Here is a 16827-nt window from a genome sequence, read left to right as displayed (position 1 = left end):
CCATCAGAGGATAATGCGAATATTTAACATACGTAAAAATACAGTGTCCAATTAATTAACTGGCAAACAACCTGCTCTACTCTACAGCTCAAACCAATAATGTAGGGTAACTTGGAAGCTGTGTGACCAAAAATCGTGTGTGTCATTCATTACCACGACTGCTGACAAAGCTCTTCAGTGTAGTGGACTTTATGCTCTGACTAGAATTAAACTGTGATATAATTCAGGAGAATTCTTCCCACTGACCTCTTTCTCCATCCATTAAGTCCAATGATAAGCATGCTGGATGATAGAGCTTGAATAATGTGTATTGACATAAAGAATATAAATGCAACAAACACACAGATTCCTTAGGAAACCGTTTTACACTACCAGTAACCTTTGTTGTGGCTTTAAAAAGTATCACTTTTATGAAAGAAAAAAACACAAAATCAAAATTTGCTTAGATAATATAGACCTACATAAACTACAGATTTTTTGTTTACATTTATTCTGAAAATCAGCTGAAAAATTAACATATCTAACTCTTACAATACAGGAGAATTCAACAATTGGGGAAATATGTTAAAACTATGAAAACAATGATCATATGAAGTTTCAAAGCTATCCCAAGGGTCAATGACCCTCCAGCAGGTGTGCATTCAGTGGAGAGGATGGAGAGGAAAAGGGGATCACAAACAGTTATTAAATAACAGCATTTGCACTTAGTTCCTTATTATGACGCTCGAAAGCCACAGGGGAGTGTGGCTAGGAATACTACCAGGCAACAAAACACTGGGAAACTTTCCCATGGTAAATTTCATGCATCATAGATTTACAAATTGGCATAGTTTGGTTGACATCTTAGGGCTGGTCCATTCACCATTCAAACTTGCTGGAAAAATAAACATCTTGCTGTCCTTGGGAGGCTTTAAAACTGTGTAGTGTTAAATCTTAGCGTCTCGCTGCATTATTCTGTAAGCTCCTTGAGAGTAAGAAGTTTCATTTTCAATCTCCCATATATTCATTTGCTCTAAATAGGTACTTCTGAATAAGTTTCTTGATATCGAGGTGCATCTGTATCTTAACCTAGCTCAAGCTCTCTACAAAGTGCAGAGAGGAGCACTCTAGGCTCCAGCAGTCACTGAGAACGCAGCATTTGGCTTTGGCTCAGCTGAATTTAACATCCTAGAAACACAGTACATACTTTTAAATTTGTTAATTGAAACTTTCGTTAAAATTTGGGAACATTAGGGTACCTTTCAAACTACGATTTTAAAATATTATATGTACTAATAAACCCTAGAAAGATACAAAGAAGGGAAATAAATGATGTCCAAATTTTGTTCCCAAGGAGCTTATAATTTCCTGACTTTGTGAGATAGGATAAATATAATAAACGGCCTAAGAACTAGAAGACCACTCAAAGTTCCCAGAAGAATACTGAATAAATAGAATGTCTTCACGGTCTCCTTTGTTATAGTCACTGGGCCCAATGCTTCCACATGTGTCATTTACTCCTCGAAACTGTGCTTGAGTCACGGAACGGTGGTGACACTAACTAGAGTAGGGAAGTCAGGAGAAAACTGCACCATGAAAGAAGATGAGATTGCCTGAAGCAAAGATCCTTAGATAGGATTTGGTGGAACACTTAAGTGCAACATGCAATGAAAAGAAAGATAAATCAGCCAAGAATGCAGGTAAGGAGAAACATCATAAAAATGGAAATTTCAAAGCCATCATTCAAGCAAAGGGAAAGAACAATTCAAAATGAGAAAATACTCAACAACATCCATATATTGTTGTTATGGATACTCAGCAGGACAAGGACAGGGGAGAAGGACCAACTTTCGAGGGGATGACAGTAAACACAAAGCCAGAGAACAGAAGTTGGGTAGTGAGAAAACCCAGGCAGTGGATACAACTCCCTCTTTCCCAAAAGTTTGATGGTAAAGGAAAAAGAAAGAGTAATACAATCAAAGAAAGATTTCTTTTCATGACAGGGAAGATCTTACCATACAAATGAATAACAAAGTGAAAACAGGAAAAAGAGACGATCTCTAGGAGTTAAGTAAAATGGGATAAAATCAGCAGTCCAATAAAGAATATAAGATTGGGGTTTTAATTTCTCACGCTCTGGTCTTAAAATATTCATGCAATAAAAAGGTAACTTTGGAGGTTACCAATTATAATCAGAGTAAAATCAATGCCGCAAAGTGTCCTGCCACTGATCCCAACTTTTTAGCTTGATCAAATATGAATTTGATGTTACTCAAATTTGTAAAATATGATTAACTTGTCATAAGGGATAAAACTGAACACAATCACTTAAAACATTACATTTAAATATAGCAACACAACTATAAATAGAGAGTCATACACTTAACATTTCTCACAATGCTAGAAAGACTAGAATTAAAAACTATACTTACAAAACAAATTATTTTAAGTTTCTTAATAGAGTTCTTCTTAACAGGTTCTTCCATTGATAAAGACAGCATAGAATCCATTGTTCTGTTAACTACATAAACCTGTTTTACTAGCAGACTACAGTATTCCTTCCTTTTGCTACTCTGGCAGAGAAACTGTACGAGTTACATGGCTGGGGCTGACTTTTAAATGTTTAGGAAGGTCACAGCTCTTTAGTGATTGGGCAATCGAGAGAGAGGAAAAAAACTGTAGTGACAATAGTGTTGAGAGATGAAAGTTCATTTCCAGTACACTGTAGACAATCTTGTCCTCTTCACAGTTTATACTAAATGTTAAGCAAAATGTATGTAAAAAGAATGCTACAATAATCAAATTTTAATACAATCTGACCATTTATTTTCTTTAAAAATAACCCAAAACAAAAGGCCTTGTTACAGAAATTCCAGGGAGTTTCTACATTTATATAAACTTCATGTCACAGTTGAAAACCAACATATTAAAAATGTGCTTTAACCATAGCAGGAATTCCAACTCTGTTGAACCTATATAAAGTATTTAATTATGTGATAATTATGTCTTGTTTTTTACATTGTTCATAATTTGATATGTTTTTATATGCATTATGTCATGTCAAACTTAACAATATCCGTTATAAACATTTCAGCCCTATTTTGTAAATGAGTAAAGTAACGCTCTGATTATTTGACATTAAGTGATGGGATTCACCTGTCCCAAGTCACATAGTTACCAGACGCCAGAGGTGGAACTAGAACCCAAGTCTTCTAACTCCCCAAACCCAAGGAAACTTTCACTAACCAATTAAACTCTCTCTTTTATATATATATATATTGACCACAGCATCCTGATGCATGTCCTTCATGCAGCCAAGGGGTTACAGCTTTATGATGAAAGAAGCTAAATAAATAGCACTGTGGTCAAAGAGTGCTACAGTAAATCGTGGGCATTAAGCTCTTCCAGTTTAAATGACCCTGAGGCAGAAATTCTCAAAGCGTGATCCCAGGGAACATCAGTCCTTTGATAACCTCTTTGGTCAAATGAAGCTCAAGAACTCTTTTCTAACGTAAAGATTGTAAAAACCCTCTAGGCTGCAGTCCACTCTTCGGAAAATACTTTTGTAAACTATTCCAACCCTAAAAGCAGAGGAAAGAAAGAGGATAAGAATCCATCCTAATATACAATGACTCCTAAGTGTTAAGGATATTTCTGAAAATCGCATCAAACCCCTTTTTCTGTGAAGTCCACTCCTGTAAGGAAACATCTTCAGCATAAGAGCCACGTTTCCTCTCATGGCTGTGAGGGTTTGAGCCCTCTTTCCCCATCACTCCCTCGGTCCAGGACATCCCCACTTCACCACTTCCACCCATAGGCCTCACTAGTGGAAGCATCTGCATTTGTTGCTATAACAGAAGGAATTAGTTTTCAAACTAGAAAATGCCACCAAGATCATCTAATCCAGGGTCTTGCAGACTTCTTTCCATGGACCACAATGGATTACCAGGACTTTAAAATTCAGAAATGAACAAAAACATATTTGAATACATTTGGCAAGTGGTTCTCAGCACAAGATAAACTTAGAAGCAGCCAAAGTAGTTTTTTTAATTTTAACTTTTTAAATTCTAAAGCCCGGGCTCCACTTCAATTGAATTAGAATTTTCTGGAGTTTGGGCTAAGACAGCAGTGCTTTTGATATGGGATTTTATATGCAGCCAAGGGGTTTTATACATATCCAAGGTCAGTGTAAACACTTTGCTTTGAGCGGTGAATACACTTTTGAATTCTCTTCTGCAAACATTCACTCCAGATTCTAATCAAACTTGGTCATTTTGCAGATAAGGCCAGAGGACCCAAGGGGCCGGATCACTTGCCCAAGATCACCTTGGTTAGTGACAGCGCAGAAGTCAGATTCCACCAGGTCCTCAGACTCCCTCTTCAGGGTGTTTTGTTGTTATTGTCGTTGTTGACTCATACTGAATGTGTAAAGGAAGATCAAGCCTACATCACAATTTGCCTCAAAATTAGGAGATTCCTAGGATCTATGACTTTTATCTCAACATCTGACATTTGCTTTCTATTTTTCTGGGCTTCAGGGTTCTAATTGCCTCTCTGCCATTAGGACAATCTATCTCATCTGCTGGACACTGGTTCACAGCACTCCTGCTGTTATCTTCCCCTCTGTGGTGGTTAGCTTTGCGTGTTGACTTGGCTAGGCCATAGCAACCAGTTATTTAATCAAACACTAATCTAGGGTGGTGTTGTGATGGTATTTTGTAGATGGGTAACATCCACAATCAGTTGACATTAAGTAAAAGACATTACCCTCACTAATGTGAGTGGGCCTCATCCAACCAGTTGAAGGCCTTGAGAACAAAATGAGTTTAACCAGAGAAGAAGAAATCCGCCTCAAGACCAGGGCATTAACTTGTGTTTACAGCCTGCCAGCCAGCCCTGCCCTATAAATTTCCATCTTGCTAGCCACCACAATCAAGTGAGCCAATTCATTCCCCTCCCACCCCCTCCTCCTCCCCTTCCCCTCTCTCTATCCTTGTTCAGGTTTTCTGGAGAACCCTGACTGATACACCTTTTGAACGTCTTCTCACATTTTTCCTTGTTTTTAAGGCTTTGCCTCACTTATGACCTCTCTCCTGTATTTGGACCTCCAGGATCTGTTCTCAAGGTTTCTGACTGTCTTGTTGATTTTTAACTTCTTGCCTTGATACTTCCTGTGTGAATTTGTACACCTTGACTCCAGAATGCTTACTTGATACCCTAGCTGCACTTTCAGACTCTGCTTCCTGGTACTCTCCAAGATGTCACTTGATCCGATACCAGCTTTGTTTACTAGGGTACCACTGACTCTGGCTTTATATTTTCACTCTGGGATTCATTATCTCCCACATGGCCAGAATCTCCCTCCTTTCTTCTTCCACCCTCATCTCGCACCCCTTTTCAACCCTGAGAGCACATAAAACACTAGGTAAGGAAGTCAAGAGGCCTCTGATAAAGTCTTGTCTCTGTGACTTACAAGTTAATTGACTTGACATCAAAGTCTTTTTTTATTTTTAAGGTCATCTAAGATTATCTCTAAATTACTAACTTTTAAATATTATAAGGGGGAAATATCTTAGTCCTTCGGCTCCTGAAGTGAGTAAACCTCAGAGAATCTACCCAGGGCATATACAGGTAGGTAGAGCAGAGAGGTTGGCCTTGCCCAACATCTAGTCATAACCAGTGTCTAGTTATATTTTCTGCTATACCAACTCCCCTAACTGAACCCTAAACCTCAACCTCTTTCGATCTCTCAAGTCTTAGAAACTTATTCCTAACAGTTCACCTGGGCAGTGGACACCAGCCAAATCCACACCTTCCACGCAACTTAGACTTTGGAATAGACTGTCTGAGTCATCCAGATCTGAACCTACACTTCCTAAGTTGCTTAACTTAGAAGCCTCTCTCTTCTTTTCCCTTCAGCTTCAGAACAATCGGCACCTTCTGGGTTCTGAACGCCTCACTCTGCATATTCTGATGCTTAATGGCCTAGAATGTGCTCTGAAAGGCAGCTGCCCTCACATCCCTCATCAATCATAAACATTTTTCACATTCTACAAGTCCCTGTGTCCACAGCATTCTAAGCCCATTCTAAGAAGTTTTCTAAAATCACAGGAAACCCACTAGCTGTAGTCTCGGGAAAGCCCCAGAGGCCTGTTGATATCAACTTCCTTAAGTCTCATAAACCTGTTCATTCTGGTTCTGGCACTAGAGCCTGGATGGTTTTTGCACAAGCCAGACTGGGAAAGTCCACAGAAACTTGATCCATGGAGTGGGGTGGTGAGAGGAAGCAGACACCAGGCTCAGGTCCAGCAGCAAGAAGGAGCCTATCAAGGCAGGGAGACCTCAAATAACATAACAGCAGGGATAGGTGGGCAGGTGGCCAACTTCAAGGAGGGCCCACCAGGAGGAAAAGGCAGAAAAACCCACAGGGAGAGGGTGAGCATGCCGTGAGCAGAAAGCTAACCACGTAGGCCGTTGGTATAGGAAGGACAGACGCTAGTCCCTGGCAATGGGAGATCCAACACTGGAGCTGAATCTAGAACCAGCTGTCTAGGTGGGACTGGTGTTAGCAACGCCAAAGCAAGGCTGAGAGGCAATGGGATACAAGAGAGGACAAGGCAAATGTCAGCATTGACTATGGGACCCAAGTCCTTGGAACTGAAACATCAGTAAAGTGGCTGAGTTCCCAGACATCCACGCAAGGGCTATGATAAAGTAGAATCAATGCTCATGAACTAATATCAGTATTTTGCAGTACCTAAGGCGGGAAAAGACATTTTCCAAAATGAAACACACACAATCTCATGACTGGTCAGCACAGATAAACATTTATAATCAACCTGGAGATAGGGAACAGTAATTTTGAACCTCAATTACACAAAATGTTTTCCCTCAACGCTGAGGGAAAAACAAGAGTTCCATTCTTCTTATTAGCAGACCCATATTACCAAAAAGGAAAAAATGTACTCTATTACTATATCATTTTGAATTTTATCATTAAAAATGTGTGAAAATTTCTTTCCTCTCTTGTAAGTGCACACATCTTTGATTTCATATGCAAACCTACATATTATCTTTGGTTTTGCCCCTCTGCCCACAAAGCTCAAATATTTACTAACTGACCCTTTGCAGTATTGCTGATCCCCGATCTACCCCCTAATTCTTCCAGGCCTCAAAGCCTGGCACTAATGTACTGAACCAGAGAAATCTGTGCCAGCTTGTCACTTGAACCATTGGTTACTACAACTGATGATTCAGAAAGTCAGAAACCTGATTTCACACCTTCTGTGGTGTCGCAATTGTTTTCTACTGGACAGCCGTCATTTCTCAGGGTGTCCCTGGGGCCTGGAGGACTGCTTCTCTAGCCTTGCCTCCAGTGCAGAAATCTGACTTCTTAGTGTTAGAATTCTAGCAGCCCTCTCTTGTTCATTTCAAAACTCAGAAACCATTTTATTTCCTGTAATTTTCTAAGCTTTAGTAGGCTCTTCTTGTGTTCAGTGTTCTTAAGAGGGCCTCTCTCACGACTCAGATTCTAGAGACATCACCAGAAGAGAGGTCCTAAGCAGAGGGCCACCGTGCTCCCTGGGCTCTCCAAGGCTGGGAGGCAGCCCCACAAGTGCCGGTCCATGAAGGTACAGGCTGTGGGTTCATTCTACTTCTCTGAACTCTAGCAGGAAGTGGGTTATTTCCCCAAACCCTCAGGCATGTCATTTCCATGGGGGCAGGGACTGGGTAATTTAGGCTTCCATTTTCCTCCAGTGTCTAACACAATGGCCACCACCTAGAAGACATTCAATAACACTTGCTGAATAACTTATGTAATGGTTTCAGAAATAACCTTAGAGGTCTAAGTCCACCTCATAAATGTCTAGTGAAGCAAATTGGTATAGATTCTGATAAGTTTATAGATATAACTTTGCATGTGATCCAAATCTCTCTCTGCATCCAGCATTTCAGAAATAGCTATTACATCAAACGAAGCCTCACCCATGAAATAAATGTACTTTGGATGCTGTTATTCAATCCAGAGTAACAAATGATAACTGAGTACCACCAAGGCCCAGAGTTTACGCCAGGAGTTAGGAGATGCAAGAATGTTCAGTTTCTGTATCTAGTCTAAAGAGCTTCAGTCTGGTAGAAGAAACAGACATTTTCAACCATAACGTAGTGTGAATGTGCTATACTAGTGGTATGAATGAAGCACCAGGGGAATAGAGGAAGTGATAAACTTTTCTAAGGGAATTCAGAAAGGTACCTGTGTTAGATTGTAGGGCTGCCAGAACAAGGTACCCCAGACTAGGGGGCTTAAACAACGGAGACTTATTTTCTCACGGTTCTGGAGGCTGGGAGTCCAACATCAAGGTGTCAGTAGGGTGGGTTTTTTCAAAAGCCTCTCTCCTTGACTTGCAGACGGCTATCTTCTCCTGCATCATCACATAGTCATCTCTGTACATACACGTCTGTGTCTCTGTCTGCGTCACAATCTTCTCTTCTCCTAAGGAAACCAGTCATATTGGATTAGGGTTCACTGTAATGACCTCATTTTAACTTAATTATCTTTTTAAAGACTCTATTTCCAAATACAGTCACATTCTTAGGTTGGAATCCTAACTGGGGGTTATAACTTGAACATAATGAACTTCGGGGAAAAAAAGCACACAATAGTACCTTAAGAAGTAATATTCTAAGAAACATTATGGACTTAAAAAGTAACTCAAGGGGCTGACTGCATGGCATAATGGTTAACTCCAGTGCCCTCCACTTTGGCAGCCCAGGCTTGCAGGTTTGGATCCTAGGTGTGGACCTAATGCACTCGTCAAGCTATACTGTGGTGGTGACCCACATACAAAATAGAGGAAGATTAGCACAGATGTTAGCTCAGAGCTAATCTTCAAGCAAAAAAAAGGAAGATTGGCAACAGGTGTTAGCTCAGAGCAACTCTTCCTCACCAGAAGAACAAAAGTAACTCAAGCTCTATTGCTGAGTAGTGGGAACGTGAGTCCCATCACCCATGCTGCTTGTGTTTACAGCAGAGTCTGCCAAAATCTCATGGACTTGCATGGGTAGGCTTCAAGAGAAGGTCTGTGAGCCACTTGAAATTATGCACAAACTTTATTTGTGTATATCTGCATGTATTTGTTTCCTATATAGCTTACATCAGTCTCCAAGGCGAAGAGTTAAACCTTCTAAGAAACAACCCTTTGAAAGTTATATACAACATGACCTAAATAACACACCTACAGAAAATAAAATATGTTTAACCTGCATATAATCATGAGAAATGAGACAAATCCAAATTGATGGACATTCTGCAAAACAACTCACTTGGAATCTTCAAATGTCAATTTTATGAAAAGTGGGGGAAAGAAAGGGTTAATGAACTGTTCTGATTAAAGGAGACTACAGAAACCTAAAAACTAAATCAGTGCAAGACCCGTGACTGGACCCTGGGTGGAAGAAAAAAGCAGTAAGTAAAGGACATGATCAGGACCATAGAGGAAATGTGAGTATGGATGTATTGTAGACAATAGTATTGTATGGATGTTAACTTTCCTGAGAGTGATAAGTGTACTGTTGTTATGCAAGTTAGGTCTAAATGCCTGACTTTCTGAAGGAATATGATGAAGTATTTAAGGGTGAAGTTATGACATCTGTAAATAATTCTCAAATAGTTCACATAGAGATAATTAGATTGGCAGAGAGCAGGGAAGGACAGAGAGGAGAGAAAGGAAGAGATAGAGGGAAATAGCAAATGTGGTAAAATGTTTAAAATATGTGTTGATTGTAAAATTCTTGCAATTTTTCTCAAGGTTTAATTTCTTTTCAAAATGAAAACTTGAGGGGAAAGAAACAGTCTCTCTGAGGAAGTTAATGGAGGATTTGCTCTCCTCCATCCCAAAACAAGGGAGTAAACTGAGGAAGAGGAAGACATGAAACCGAGCAACGAGAGGTGCAGATAGGAGAGAGCAAAAGAGAACCACCAGGATGCCACCCCTGGACAGTGGCCAAGAGGTGGCTCAGGGAGCAGCCAATCTGACTGGCAGCGGAGGGCAGAGGTTCCAGGAAGGATGTCCCCTCGAGCAAGACGAAACACTTCCAGAGAGGAGATTAATATCTCAGGCAGAGGTTTCTGGATGAAGTAGTGATAGGCACATTCAAAACTAAGCAAAGAAAAAAACAGGAGACAAATATTAACTCCGAAGACAAACCCCAGAAAAGGAAAGTGTAACCAGAATGCACTGTGTTGCTAAAGTGTAAATAACAGCTATAGAGACAGAACAATGTAAATAGTCTATAATTATCTAACCAACAAATTCTGATACATGATTAGGATGGAGAAGGAGGAAATGGAACACTAAATACTCATCTTTCATAATAAGAAGTCAATACCTAATACGTAAAACTGAAATAGCAAGAAATAGTGGGATAAAGCATGTCATGCGGCCAGCCCCGTGGCTGAGTGGTGAAGTTCACACGCTCCACTTTGGTGACCCAGGGTTTCACCAGTTTGCATCCTCGGAGCAGACAGGGCACCGCTCATCAGGCCACGCTGAGGCGGTGTCCCACATAGCGCAACCAGAGGCACAACTAGAGTATACAACTACATCCTGGGGGGCTTTGGGGAGAAGAAAAAAAAAAAAAAGATTGGCAACAGATGTTAGCTCACGTGCCAGTCTTTAAAAAAAAGAGTATGTTGGGGCTGGCCCCGTGCCCGAGTGGTTAAGTTCGCGCGCTCCGCTGCAGGCGGCCCAGTGTTTCGTTGGTTCGAATCCTGGGTGCGGACATGGCACTGCTCATCAAACGACGCTGAGGCAGCGTCCCACATGCCTCAACTAGAAGGACCCACAACGAAGAATATACAACTACGTACTGAGGGGCTTTGGGGAGAAAAAGGAAAAAAATAAAATCTTTAAAAAAAAAAAAAGAGTATGTCATTAAGAAAAAGAATTGAAAATGGTTACGTCTGGGGAGTGAGAGTTGAAGGTGGGGAGAAGTTTGGTCAGGAACTGTTATTTTTTAATATGACCTTTGGAGAATTAGTCATCTTTTTAATATTTACATATAATACTTTGAAAAATTATAACTGCAAAAAGGAGTTACTAATTATATTAATAATATTAGGAATTGATTTCAAAATGTATAACTGGAAAACTAAAGTTTTTAATTCTGGACAACACAATGAACACTACTAATATGAGTTAAAGTACTATTTGAGTCAAAACTCCTATATATAAATAAAATGATCCAGGACAATGAGGTTTTTATAAGGCAGAATAGAATATAAAAATTAGAATTCTTCAGTCTGTAAAATCTATGAGGTATGATTGAAAGAATAATAAATTTGGAATAAGAAGGCATTTTGTAGCAAAAGAAAGACAAAAGAAATGGAAAAGGCTAAATTGAAGAAATTAAAATGTGAGTCTGGAGGAAATGAAAAGCCAAAGTATGAGTGGACGGGAGTGGGGAGAGAGGAAGGCAGAGAGGCCAGGTGGGCATAGCTGTCACAGTTCTATGACAGGGGACAAGCCAGATGAAGGCAGTGAAAATAGAAAATAACTGTTGGGTTTGAGAAATATGAAGGCAGCACCCCTGAGCTTAGAGACTGATTCTGAACTCAGGTGGCTAAGAAAAGAGTGGCATCACTGGCAGAGAGAGGGGCACCAGGAGGGGAGTCAAGTTTTCAGGAAAGATTACAAGTTAGGTTTTGGACCTAATGAGGTTGAGTTATTTGTAGAACATTCATGTTGGACTCTTCTGCATCAAAAGTAAAGAGAATATCTTCTAAGAAAGAAGTTGCCACTCTATTTTAAGTATTACTTAAGAATAACAAGTCAAATAATCTCTCCCATCCCTCTCAGGGAGCCAATATTGATACTCAGGCATTTCTATTAGTTTTCTGTGGCTGCTGTAGCAAATTATCACAAACCAGTGGCTTCAAAACACAATACAAATTTATTATTTTACAGTTCTATTGGTTACAAGTCTGATACAGATCTCACTAAAATCAAGCTATCAGCAGGGCTTGTTTCTTTTCTGGAGCCTCTAGGGGAAGAATCTGTTTCATTACCCTTTCCAGCTTCTGCAAGTTAACCACATTCCTTGCCTAATGGCCCCTTGACTCCATCTTCTAGGCCAGAAATCTGGCATCTTTCTGACCATTCTTCCTTAGTCACATGTCCTTCTGACTCTCCTCTTCCACTTCCCTCTTCCACATGTAAGGGCCCTTTTGGTTACCTTGGGCCTACCTACAAAATCCAGGGTAACCTTTCTATTGTGAGGTCAGCTGATTAGCAATCTTAATTCCGTCTGCAACTTTAATTCCCCTTTGCCATGTAATCCAACATACTTTCAGGTTCCGGGCATTAGGATTTGAACATCTTTCTGTGTGTGGTGGGTGGTGGGCAGGGGGAGTTATTCTGCCTTCCACTAGCAAAAATACTTCCATGCTTTCTCCATGTGCTTGCAAACATATACCTATCACAGATAGACAGTGGGTGACATTTTCTTTTTTCTCTTCCTCCTTCCCCCTCTTCTTCCTTCCCTCCCTCCCACCAACAAAAATGGAATTGTGACATGTGTAGTTAGAAGGAACAGTCCCCAAGATCAGCCTCACTACAGACACCAATTCCAAGTTTGGGAGTTTCTAAGATAACTCTTAGCTTTGATAATTTTCTAGAAGGACTCATATTATACCCGTGGTTATGGTTTATTATAGCTAAAAGATACAGATTAGAATCACCCAAGGGGAAAAGGCGCATAGGACAGAGTCCAGGGAAGTTTCAAATGCAGAGTTTCAGGTTGTCCTCTCCCCATGGAGTAGTGGACAGCATTACTTTCCTAGCATCAATACATGACAACATATATGAAATATTGCCAACCAGGGAAGCTCACTTGAGCCTGGTGCCCAGAGATTTTATGGGGCTCCGTTATGTTGGCATGGTTGACTGCCCACATAATGAGGCACAAGACTGTCCATCTCAAAGTTCAGTCCTTCCAGAAGTTGAACTGATACTTCATGACCTTCTCCACCTCAATCACATTGTTAATCTATCTAAGATGACCCCAGGCAAACCAAAACACTTCTGTCAGCCATCACATCCCAAGAGTTTAGAGATTACCTTCCAGAAGTCAAGGACAAAGACCACACCTCTTTTTGGTCAAAGTTAAGTTCTTTCGATACAGCATCACACAATACTCATTACTGTGCAACCACTCCTGTCCCCATCCTGGCCCTCCATCACATACACAAACGCTAACATGGTTAGATGATGTTCCTTTACAGGGGTTCCCAGAACAGCTCCCCAGTAACATCCTTCCAGCCTCAGAACTATCAGGATACTTTCCTTTTGACCTACCCACGCACAAACAAAGTGTGAATGTCCCCTCCAAAGGTCTTACCCCTGAGACAAGGACTTTCTCCCTCTTTTCAATTTATTTTGGAGTTCTCCACATCACCTGAACTCTGCTGACGGGCCCAGCTGTCTCAAAGAGGGAGTTAAAGTGCATAAGGTAACCAGACCTACCGATTATAGATCGCTTCCTCTATGCCTGGTATGGACTGAATTCTTTAAGCACATTCCCCTTTCCTTCCCACAGGAATTGACAGTTTTGCAGTTGGTAAAATTGAAGCTTCAAGAGGTTAAAGGGCTTGGCACACAGTTAAGTGGGAAGCGTCAGGATGGGAACCTAGGCTATTTAATACCAGAGTCCATTTGTTCGTGTGTGTCTGTAATTACAACTACATACATAGATTCAGGTCACTCAGCAAGCTTGACACAGGTGCTTATCAGAGTCGTCCAGTCTTTGTGTCATCTCCAGTCCATCTGCAGACCCTATCTCTAGCCCTTACCTTGGGGAGACAGTTCTCATGTTAGTTCACTTTACTCCTCACTCTAAAATCCAGAAAGCGCTGGCTTCCAGTATTCCTGGTCTCCAGTGAAGCAAGGACCCATATCCCCACCTCCATCCCCTACCCCCACCATGCCATCCCCAAGCAATGGCTCACTCCCCAGGACTAGGGCAAAGTCCTCAAAAACCGCTGGACTCTGATACCTGGCCAATGGGATTTTTTATGGTCTTGGCCAACGGGATTTTCACTTCATTGATTACACAGGATAACTTCTTATCTGCTTGTTACATGGAACCCAGCTTACTCTCCACAGCTTCCTTTACAATTTCAGTGTCCTTTCATGTATTTATTCATTTATTTATTTATGACATTTTATTAGTATTTAGAATAGAAAACATGAAGACAGAGATGATGTCCTTAAGTCGCTCACATGCTGATGGCATCTGCTGAGTTATTCCCTATCCTCTACTCCCATCTTCCAAAGCCCCCAAGCTGCTTCATCTCCATCCTCAGCATCCAGGGTTTCCAGCTTCCCATTAGAGTTGTGATACCTTATTCCTTAGGGAAGCAGGTACATCCTCTGACCCTCAGATCTAGTCCAATATTTCTTCTAAACCAAGTGGTTTATTTTATCTTATTTTTCTTTCTTGTAGCTCACTCCATTATTTACAAGCCCAAAGCAATCATCTCATTAGCTGCTGACTCAGACTTCCCATCCTGGCTTTCAGGGTCCTCCAGTTCTGAGTGCCGTCTACCCTGCCTCCCTCTCCAGGCTGATCCAACTCTTTGTCATGAGACCAGCTCTAACCATGATCTAAATATAATCAGCCTTTTCCACAGAGACCTCCAGGATGCTCTCACCTTGTAGTGGACTTTCTGGGCACCTCCATCTCCTTGTCTTTCCTTGTCTCCTGAACTTCTGACTTAGTTCCAGTTCCCAGCACCAAGCCTCCACCTTGAGCCAATTGAGTTGCACTTTTTTGACCCTTAGCACACTTCCTTAAGTGAGCAAAATTCCCCCTTTTGCTCCATCTGCTTTTAGCTGCTCCAGGTAATTTTTCTTCCCACTGAGAGCTTAGTCATTTTTGAGGAAAGCCATCTCCAACCAGTCCTCTTCTTATCTGCTCTTTTCTCATTCTAGTGAACATTGTAGTTTGGTTTGACATTTTCTGCTCAGGAAATTATACCATTTTATAGCAATTCCAAGATAAGGACTCAGGGGACTATTTTAACAGAACAGACTGACTATTGCTTATGGCACACAGAATTAACAGGACCATCTCTTTCTTGTCACTGAGCGTTGGTTTGGAAGAGTCTATCTTTCGTATTCAAATACATGGAGGCAACTGCTGGCGTTATTTTTATTTCTCGCAAATGTGATTTCACCTTTAGTAAATGTTTTTATGTTTAAATAACTACAAACTAATAGAAAAGTTGGAGGTACCAACACAAAGAACAAATTTTCCTAAACTATTTTAGAGTGAGTTGCCAACCTGGTCTCCCATCTTCTCCAAGCACTTCAGTGTGTACATATCCTCTACCTAAGGGCACTTTCCTACATAACTATAAAAATCAGACAACTAACACTGATACATTTCTACCATCTAATCCTCAGATCCCATTCAGGTTTTGTCAGTTGTCCTTTAGAGTGAAAAGATTCCATTCAAAATCACATTTGCATTTAGTTGTCATGGAACAATTCCTTCATCCTGGAAGTTTTTCAGTTAGTCCTTGACGTCCTTGACTTTGACACATTTGAATATCACACACTGGTTTTGTAGAATGTCCCTCAATGCAGTATTGTCTTCTCTTTCCCCATGAAGATTCAGGATATAAAACGGTGGCAGGAGAATAAGTGTAATGATGCTGTGTCCTTCTTACACATCCTAAAAGGCAGTGCATGATTTCAATTTGTCCCCTTCCTTATTCTGTTCACTTTGATCACCTGATTAAAGTGGTGGCTTCCAGCTTCTCCACTGTGAAGTTACCCTTATGATAATACTCATTATTATGAATACGTATTATATGTGAAATTGCATTGAAACTGTACAAAATATACAATTTCTCAGCAAAATTTTCATTTACCCATCTATTTATTTACATCTTTATGCACCCACGGTTTCCTATTCTACTCAATGAGTTATAATCCATTATTATCATTATTCACTTTGATGCTCCTATTGTGACTAATTCGGCCAGTGGGAACAGTTTCAAGCTCCCATTATTCTTTAAGAATTTTCTAGCTTTCTGGTAAAACAAGATGCTTCATGCTTCTCTTGTACTTTCCCTGGCCCAGCCTTGTGAGCAAGCATTACTGCCAAGATGCTGACTCCTTTAAGTCGAGAGCGGTAGTTAGATCTGAGCTGCAGGTGTGATCACTGGAGCAGCTGCTCCCAGGCCCTCTCCATTCCTAGAGCTAAATAATGTATGTATGAGTGTGTGCACATGTGTGTTTACGTGTGTGTGCACATTATACCTATCATCTCTACTTATTTCCAAAACTAGCTATTGAAATCCATGAGTTTATATCAAAATTCCAATTCCTACCAAGCACTACGGGGTTCATTCTACTTTTCCCCTTTCTGTTTATGTATCCCCCATCTCCCACAGTGTCAAACCTGACTCTCATTGAACTTACTATTTTTGCTTCTTTGATAAACTCCCTTGTAGGGAACCAGCCTCTCAATCTCACCACCACCCCCTCCCGTGCTTGGATGCCCACCTCATCCCACTCAGGTGCCTACAATCTCCACAGGGGTACCCTCCCATAGAAGCCCTCCTCACTCTTGCCACCATCCCAGGGGGCCTGGAGGACAGAGCATGAAGCCAAAGAGGATTATTCTCAACCCTTAAAATCTACTGGAATTTGCCCTGTTACATTTCAGACTTGGTTGGAACCTGTGACCCTTTTAATCTTTTCAATTTCTCCCTTTTGGAATGAGAATACCTGGCTGAGGCCTGTCCTATCATTGTGCTTTGGGAGCAGATAACTTATCAGG

General features: G+C 40.8%; 1 protein-coding gene across 12 annotated transcripts in view; it reads right to left on the bottom strand.

The window, feature by feature from the left end:
- Positions 1-16827, bottom strand: part of ENPP3 (ectonucleotide pyrophosphatase/phosphodiesterase 3) — an 88042-nt gene that overhangs the window by 69108 nt on the left and 2107 nt on the right. For 7 of the 12 annotated variants that reach the window (XM_070557157.1, XM_070557156.1, XM_070557162.1 and 4 more), the window contains exon 2: positions 8234-8473. Coding sequence is in view for 2 of the 12 variants with exons in the window: in XM_070557149.1 (XP_070413250.1) it covers positions 2412-2489 (78 nt within the window). In the remaining 10 variants the exon portion in view is untranslated. Of the gene's footprint in view, positions 1-2411; positions 2622-8233; positions 8474-16827 lie in introns of those variants that run through there. The other 5 variants (XM_070557149.1, XM_070557155.1, XM_070557150.1 and 2 more) reach the window with 5 other exon arrangements.

Source organism: Equus przewalskii, chromosome 9, assembly GCF_037783145.1.
Source record: "Equus przewalskii isolate Varuska chromosome 9, EquPr2, whole genome shotgun sequence".
NCBI classification, from domain to species: domain Eukaryota; kingdom Metazoa; phylum Chordata; class Mammalia; order Perissodactyla; family Equidae; genus Equus; species Equus przewalskii.
The sequence above is the reverse complement of the archived record's forward strand: the minus strand, read 5'-3'. Positions and strand labels throughout refer to the sequence as shown.